Source organism: Pelobates fuscus, chromosome 3 (genome assembly GCF_036172605.1).
Source record: "Pelobates fuscus isolate aPelFus1 chromosome 3, aPelFus1.pri, whole genome shotgun sequence".
Lineage (NCBI taxonomy): Eukaryota > Metazoa > Chordata > Amphibia > Anura > Pelobatidae > Pelobates > Pelobates fuscus.
Genome location: NC_086319.1, coordinates 421,970,540 through 421,978,951, shown reverse-complemented (window position 1 = coordinate 421,978,951; position 8,412 = coordinate 421,970,540). Strand labels below are relative to the sequence as shown.

General features: G+C 51.3%; 1 protein-coding gene across 2 annotated transcripts; it reads left to right on the top strand.

The window, feature by feature from the left end:
- The first annotated feature begins 1,244 nt into the window (after positions 1 to 1,244).
- Positions 1,245 to 6,817, top strand: LOC134603650 (transcription factor sox-2-like). Of its 2 annotated transcripts, XM_063449813.1 has the most exons (3): positions 1,245 to 1,290; positions 1,342 to 2,270; positions 4,413 to 6,817. In XM_063449813.1, exons 1-3 carry the CDS (start codon positions 1,252 to 1,254, stop codon positions 4,585 to 4,587), a joined length of 1,143 nt encoding a protein of 380 aa, XP_063305883.1. In that variant the 5' UTR covers positions 1,245 to 1,251; the 3' UTR covers positions 4,588 to 6,817. The 2 variants fall into 2 exon arrangements, with proteins under 2 accessions (XP_063305883.1, XP_063305884.1); XM_063449814.1 differs by lacking the exon at positions 1,245 to 1,290 and having other exon boundaries at positions 1,317 to 2,270.
- The last annotated feature ends 1,595 nt before the right edge of the window (positions 6,818 to 8,412 follow it).

Genomic DNA, 8,412 nt, shown 5'->3' with positions numbered 1-8,412 from the left:
GCAGAGCAGTGTGTATATCTATGCAGAGCAGTATAGTATATATGTGCAGAGCATTGTGTATATCTATGCAGAGCATTATGTATATCTATGTGCAGAGCAGTGTGTATATCTATGCAGAGCAGTATAGTATATATGTGCAGAGCATTATGTATATCTATGCAGAGCATTATGTATATCTATGTGCAGAGCATTATGTATATCTATGCAGAGCATTATGTATATCTATGTGCAGAGCAGTGTGTATATCTATGCAGAGCAGTATAGTATATATGTGCAGAGCATTATGTATATCTATGCAGAGCATTATGTATATCTATGTGCAGAGCAGTGTGTATATCTATGCAGAGCAGTATAGTATATATGTGCAGAGCATTATGTATATCTATGCAGAGCATTATGTATATCTATGTGCAGAGCAGTGTGTATATCTATGCAGAGCAGTATAGTATATATGTGCAGAGCATTATGTATATTTATGCAGAGCATTATGTATATCTATGTGCAGAGCAGTGTGTATATCTATGCAGAGCAGTATAGTATATATGTGCAGAGCATTATGTATATATATGCAGAGCATTATGTATATCTATGTGCAGAGCAGTGTGTATATCTATGCAGAGCAGTATAGTATATATGTGCAGAGCATTGTGTATATCTATGCAGAGCAGTATAGTATATATGTGCAGAGCATTATGTATATCTATGCAGAGCATTATGTATATCTATGTGCAGAGCAGTATGTATATCTATGCAGAGCAGTATAGTATATATGTGCAGAGCATTGTGTATATCTATGCAGAGCATTATGTATATCTATGTGCAGAGCAGTGTGTATATCTATGCAGAGCAGTATAGTATATATGTGCAGAGCATTGTGTATATCTATGCAGAGCAGTATAGTATATATGTGCAGAGCATTGTGTATATCTATGCAGAGCATTATGTATATCTATGTGCAGAGCAGTGTGTATATCTATGCAGAGCAGTATAGTATATATGTGCAGAGCATTATGTATATCTATGCAGAGCAGGTTGCAATATATCAGTATATCTATAGTAAGTTCTCAGTGCTGCTTCATGCTGCCTTTACTGAGAACATTAAGGGTTAAATAGTGAGTGGGCGGGGCGGATTCCAGTGTTGGCTGTGATTGGATGGAATATCATGGGGCTGGGGGCTGTTTAAAGGACTGGGTGGGCGGGGGAGCAGTTAGTACACAGAACAGAAAATCTCGAGGAGAGGTCACCTGCTCAATGTACCCCCTTCTCATGGACCAGCACCCCACGAGGGACCTCCACCAGGGGGACCAGCACCCCACGAGGGACCAGCACCCCACGAGGGACCTCCACCAGGGGGACCAGCACCCCACGAGGGACCTCCACCAGGGGGACCAGCACCCCACGAGGGATCTCCACCAGGGGGACCAGCACCCCACGAGGGATCTCCACCAGGGGGACCAGCACCCCACGAGGGATCTCCACCAGGGGGACCAGCACCCTATGAAGGACCTCCAACAACAGAGGCTTCAACCCACGAGGGACCTCCAACAGGGGGACCAGCACCCAATGAGAGATCTTCGCCAACAGAAGCTTCACCCCATGAGCGACCATCACCAGGGGGACCAGCACCAGATGAGATACTCTCACCTGCAGGACCAGCACCCCATGAGGGACCTTCTCCAGCTGGATCAACACACCATGAGGGACCAGACAGCAATGCACCACCGTGAAGAAACATCTCCCACGAGCGTCTCTCCAACCGTGCATCAGCAGAATCCCATTAGAGACCCCCCAGCAGTGCCCCAACAGGGGGAGCACACTATGAAAGACCCCCCGGAAACCAAAGAGCAGCCAAAGAGTGTGGTGCCCACCGAGGAGAAGGGGCCCCTGACGGTGAAGCGCCCAATGAATGCATTCATGGTGTGGTCTAGCGGGGAGAGGAAGAAGGTCTCAGCTCAGTTCCCCAAAATGCACAACTCTGAGATCAGCCGGCGGCTGGGGGAGGTCTGGCGGGGGCTGGGGGAGGAGGAGAGGAGACCTTTTAGGGAGGAGGCCAGGATGCTGAGGGTCCAGCATGCACGGGACTACCCGGGATACAAATATACTCCCCGTAAGAAAAGGAAGGACAAAGGGGGAGCAAGCAACAAACAGGAGGGGAGTCAGGGCATGTTGGCCCCACCACAACCAGTGGAGTCCACTCAACCTGGAGCCCACCTTGGTGCAGACAGCCGGGGGTTTCATGCTCACTACAATGGTTTCCAGGACCCTTATGGGTAAGTGACTTGTGTCCCCTTTCAACCCATTTAGTCCCTTTTCCTGCCCATATACGCTAGTCACTCTCTGCCCCGGCCCCCTATCGTGCCCCAGTCACTCTCTGCCCCGGCCCCCTATCGTGCCCCAGTCACTCTCTGCCCCGGCCCCCTATCGTGCCCCAGTCACTCTCTGCCCCGGCCCCCTATCGTGCCCCAGTCACTCTCTGCCCCGGCCCCCTATCGTGCCCCAGTCACTCTCTGCCCCGGCCCCCTATCGTGCCCCAGTCACTCTCTGCCCCGGCCCCCTATCGTGCCCCAGTCACTCTCTGCCCCGGCCCCCTATCGTGCCCCAGTCACTCTCTGCCCCGGCCCCCTATCGTGCCCCAGTCACTCTCTGCCCCGGCCCCCTATCGTGCCCCAGTCACTCTCTGCCCCGGCCCCCTATCGTGCCCCAGTCACTCTCTGCCCCGGCCCCCTATCGTGCCCCAGTCACTCTCTGCCCCGGCCCCCTATCGTGCCCCAGTCACTCTCTGCCCCGGCCCCCTATCGTGCCCCAGTCACTCTCTGCCCCGGCCCCCTATCGTGCCCCAGTCACTCTCTGCCCCGGCCCCCTATCGTGCCCCAGTCACTCTCTGCCCCGGCCCCCTATCGTGCCCCAGTCACTCTCTGCCCCGGCCCCCTATCGTGCCCCAGTCACTCTCTGCCCCGGCCCCCTATCGTGCCCCAGTCACTCACTCTCTGCCCCGGCCCCCTATCGTGCCCCAGTCACTCACTCTCTGCCCCGGCCCCCTATCGTGCCCCAGTCACTCACTCTCTGCCCCGGCCCCCTATCGTGCCCCAGTCACTCACTCTCTGCCCCGGCCCCCTATCGTGCCCCAGTCACTCTCTCTCTGCCCCGGCCCCCTATCGTGCCCCAGTCACTCTCTCTCTGCCCCGGCCCCCTATCGTGCCCCAGTCACTCTCTCTCTGCCCCGGCCCCCTATCGTGCCCCAGTCACTCTCTCTCTGCCCCGGCCCCCTATCGTGCCCCAGTCACTCTCTCTCTGCCCCGGCCCCCTATCGTGCCCCAGTCACTCTCTCTCTGCCCCGGCCCCCTATCGTGCCCCAGTCACTCTCTCTCTGCCCCGGCCCCCTATCGTGCCCCAGTCACTCTCTCTCTGCCCCGGCCCCCTATCGTGCCCCAGTCACTCTCTCTCTGCCCCGGCCCCCTATCGTGCCCCAGTCACTCTCTCTCTGCCCCGGCCCCCTATCGTGCCCCAGTCACTCTCTCTCTGCCCCGGCCCCCTATCGTGCCCCAGTCACTCTCTCTCTGCCCCGGCCCCCTATCGTGCCCCAGTCACTCTCTCTCTGCCCCGGCCCCCTATCGTGCCCCAGTCACTCTCTCTCTGCCCCGGCCCCCTATCGTGCCCCAGTCACTCTCTCTCTGCCCCGGCCCCCTATCGTGCCCCAGTCACTCTCTCTCGGCCCCGTATCGTGCCCCAGTCACTCTCTCTCTGCCCCGTATCGTGCCCCAGTCACTCTCTCTCTGCCCCGTATCGTGCCCCAGTCACTCTCTCTCTGCCCCGTATCGTGCCCCAGTCACTCTCTCTCTGCCCCGTATCGTGCCCCAGTCACTCTCTCTCTGCCCCGTATCGTGCCCCAGTCACTCTCTCTCTCTGCCCCCTATCGTGCCCCAGTCACTCTCTCTCTCTGCCCCCTATCGTGCCCCAGTCACTCTCTCTCTCTGCCCCCTATCGTGCCCCAGTCACTCTCTCTCTCTGCCCCCTATCGTGCCCCAGTCACTCTCTCTCTGCCCCAGTCACTACCCATAATATTCTTGGGGAAACTCTGGCACTCCTTCGAGCCAGGGCTCCTACCCATACGTCCCCTGCACTCCTTCGAGCCAGGGCTCCTACCCATACTTCCCCTGCACTCCTTCGAGCCAGAGCTCCTACCCATACTTCCCCTGCACTCCTTCTAGCCAGAGCGCCTACCCATATCTCCTACTCCTCCTAGACAGAGCTCCTACCCATACCATCCACTAGTCTCCTCCTAGACAGAGCCTCTTATTATGTCTGCTCTCTCAATTTTTATTTCACTTCATCCCTCGCCTTATCTGATTATCCATGTGCCTTTTTATTTATAGTGCATTAAAACAAAGCATTTTCTCATTTTGTTCTTCTAGATATGTTCCTTATGCAATGCCACCGAAGATGGACGCCGTTCATGGACCTAACCATGATTTAACTGCTTTGTATGGATATGGACTCTATGATTATGGAGAACGCAGAGGATTTCATCCCCAGGTTCATTATCAGACACTTGAAGTGGAGAGCAGTGGTTCTTTAACAAACCTCTGACCTCATAAGAGCGTCCAGTGCCATACTCATCTCAGGAGAAGAGCCAGGCTATTTTGACAGTGCCTTATGATGAACTGCCCATCCTATGGTCATTGCTGGAGGATAAGGAGACTCTTTATGGAACACAGATTTAAGAAGATGACTTCTCAGATATTTGGCCATTCTGCTAAGAGAGCTGTCCTTTGACTGTTAAATGACTAATTCATTCTTGTATAGTCCCCTCTAATGGCTAAAGTCTACAGGTTCCCACCATTTTACTACACAAGCCCAGTGGTGTAACTCCTGCTCAGTATATCCTGGATTCCTATGGGTCCAGTAAAGCTGGACATTGTGAGACGAATGTACAAACCACAACCCAACCCTCCCCTCCTTAAAGACTTTTCCTGAGATGGAGCCACCAGGGCTGCTCTAGAACTCACTATCACTATGGGATCCTGCAGACCCAAACAAAATCTCCCGAGGGTCTTCCTATCTTAAGCCCTATGGAGTTTATATTAGGGCCTTATTGTGAAGGCATCTGTATATATTAGATATATTAAGGGGTTTATCTCCTGTGACAGTTTGTAGATATTTTATTAGAGTAGACCAGTCATGGCTTATCTTTGCACCCCATGATGTTGGGAAGTCTAGTTTACAAATTTCAAGGATGCCAAGGTTAGCCATTGCTAATTTAGAGGAATCTCTCGTAGAAAGTCTTGAAGTGTGTTTTATACAGAAGATTTCCATTGTCTGTTTTTGTCCCCCTGTTTGCAGTTTTATTTTTTTATTTTTTTTTATTTTTTTAGATATATATCTATCGTTCAGATTTTATGATGAAACCCCCCCCTCTTTCTGATGTCAGTCTCCACCGATCTTCTAGATTCACAGGGAGAGATTTATCAAAGTGCTGAAAAGTTGTAAAAGTGAGGCGGCCACCATGGTTCTGTTGGTGATTGCTTTTCCAATTTCTGATTGTCACTTTAATGAACCCCTCCCAGAGTATGACCAAAGTGTTTTCATGTATACACGTATTGTGTGGGTACTCCCAAGGTAGACTATCACTGAAAGGAATCTGAGGCTGTGAGGATGGCTAAAGACCAGCTTTAATGAGAAAATCATTCACATTCATTTTAATGGGTGATAGAGCACAAACTGTTTTGTAGTAAAGTTAGTTTTAAGAGGATTTTATTTATATTTGTACTCCAGTAATTTGCACAATTAGAACCTCAGAGTGGGCATTTCAGTTTTTGAACACAGGGTTCTCTCCAGTACTATGAGGGCTGCCATCTGCAAGTGGTTTGTCTGCGTTGTCCGAGCTATAGGTAACACAGAAATGGGTCTTGTTCTCCGAAGTATCATACTGAGCTGATGGGAACCTAGTGACTGGAGGCCGACCTTTCCTGGTGGGATCTCCTTTAACACCAGCTTAGTAAATGAAGAACAGCTTCTCATGCATGGGTCTATCCCACATGTAAGAAGCAATGGTTTAAAAAAGTAAAAAAAAATTCTGCTTATTTTGCTCCATTTTACTGGTTTTGGATATGGAGTAGGTTTGTTAGGTATTTTTCTCACTGTACAATATTAGGAGAATCTGTCTTCAATACTGTGTAACTTAATGAGGAAGAGCACCATCTTTAAAGTCCCGCATACAGAGTTGCTTAGACGCTGGAAGTTAGTTGATTTTTATTTCAGTCGACCATAGCTGCCTTAAAGTACTACCTCGTTGTACCTTAACAATTAATATCAAAGAAGCACTCCAGAGCCCAAACGTACACGGTCTCAGGTGCTTTATGTGTGAAGAGGGTGTATTTGTATTTTTCTTATTTTAGTTTTCAATAGAAATTGGCTTTTTTTTTTTTTTAATTTATAAATTAACCTTGTTACACCCCGATGACTGCATGACTCAGACACCCGGACCTGTTACTTCCTGGTTTGGTTAGCTCAGTGCAGGCAGCAACTGCCCAGAGCATCTGCCTTGCAAAGAATTCTCATTGAGCTGCATTTGGAAGTCTGTGATTGGACAGCCACAGAAAGTCTGGGCGGGGTTAGAAGGGGAGGGCTTGTAAAGGCTGCAGACAAGGAAACTGCAGCGTTTGCAAGCTGTTTTTGATAGACCAAAATGTTTTTGTTTTAGCAGTGAAATGTTCATTTAAAATCGGTCATATTGGTGATAAAGCTTTGTATGCCCTGCATCCTTTATTTCTGTACCACTGTGTGCATATCATATGAAAAATCCTTAATAAAAATATTCTTGGGGAAAAAAATATAGCCTGGTGTTCAGAATGAATTTGATTTTGCTAAAAAATACTACTTCACAAATTAGAGCATGTGTAACCTACTCCCTCTCACAATAAAATGGTGATTGCGCTACATCCTATGTCCAATGTGACTGTCTGCAAGCTCCTACACTACAAGTTTATGTATGGTAAAATGTTTTTTATAGATCATAAGGCTAGGCGTTTCATTACATTTCCTATAGATAACCGATTTCAATTTTTTAATTTAATAAAAATGCAGATTGTGAGCTTTGTAAATAATAAATGCCAATATTAATAAGCTAAAAGGCATGCAGTTAATTTGCCCTCCTTTATATGTAATTGAATAAAACAAATATTTAGGTGCTGCGCTTTTGGAGCTCACGACCCAACTGCTGAACGGCATATTCTATAAACTACTGGTGCCTGAAGAGTATGGGTTAATCAAGCGCTTTCATTTAATATAAAGGATGGAGCAGGAGTAGCCGGAGTCCTAGCCAAGTGACCAGGATATTGAGAGCTAACATTCCATGCTGCACATCTACATGATCACAACATGGTCACCAACACGCACACCTACATGGTCACCAGCACGCACGCCTACACGGTCACCAGCACGCACGCCTACACGGTCACCAGCACGCACGCCTACACGGTCACCAGCACGCACGCCTACACGGTCACCAGCACGCACGCCTACACGGTCACCAGCACGCACGCCTACACGGTCACCAGCACGCACGCCTACACGGTCACCAGCACGCACGCCTACACGGTCACCAGCACGCACGCCTACACGGTCACCAGCACGCACGCCTACACGGTCACCAGCACGCACGCCTACACGGTCACCAGCACGCACGCCTACACGGTCACCAGCACGCACGCCTACACGGTCACCAGCACGCACGCCTACACGGTCACCAGCACGCACGCCTACACGGTCACCAGCACGCACGCCTACACGGTCACCAGCACGCACGCCTACACGGTCACCAGCACGCACGCCTACACGGTCACCAGCACGCACGCCTACACGGTCACCAGCACGCACGCCTACACGGTCACCAGCACGCACGCCTACACGGTCACCAGCACGCACGCCTACACGGTCACCAGCACGCACGCCTACACGGTCACCAGCACGCACGCCTACACGGTCACCAGCACGCACGCCTACACGGTCACCAGCACGCACGCCTACACGGTCACCAGCACGCACGCCTACACGGTCACCAGCACGCACGCCTACATGGTCACCAGCACGCACGCCTACATGGTCACCAGCACGCACGCCTACATGGTCACCAGCACGCACGCCTACACGGTCACCAGCACGCACGCCTACACGGTCACCAGCACGCACGCCTACACGGTCACCAGCACGCACGCCTACACGGTCACCAGCACGCACGCCTACATGGTCACCAGCACGCACGCCTACACGGTCACCAGCACGCACGCCTACACGGTCACCAGCACGCACGCCTACATGGTCACCAGCACGCACGCCTACATGGTCACCAGCACGCACGCCTACATGGTCACCAGCACGCACGCCTACACGGTCACCAGCACGCACGCCTACATG

Coding starts and splice junctions, on each gene's coding strand:
- LOC134603650 (XM_063449813.1), top strand. CDS start 1,252: ATGTACCCCCTTCTCATGGACCAGCACCCCACGAGGGAC. Junction 1,291..1,341: donor ACCAGCACCCCACGAGGGAC/CTCCACCAGGGG, acceptor CCCACGAGGGAC/CTCCACCAGGGGGACCAGCA. Junction 2,271..4,412: donor GGTTTCCAGGACCCTTATGG/GTAAGTGACTTG, acceptor TTGTTCTTCTAG/ATATGTTCCTTATGCAATGC.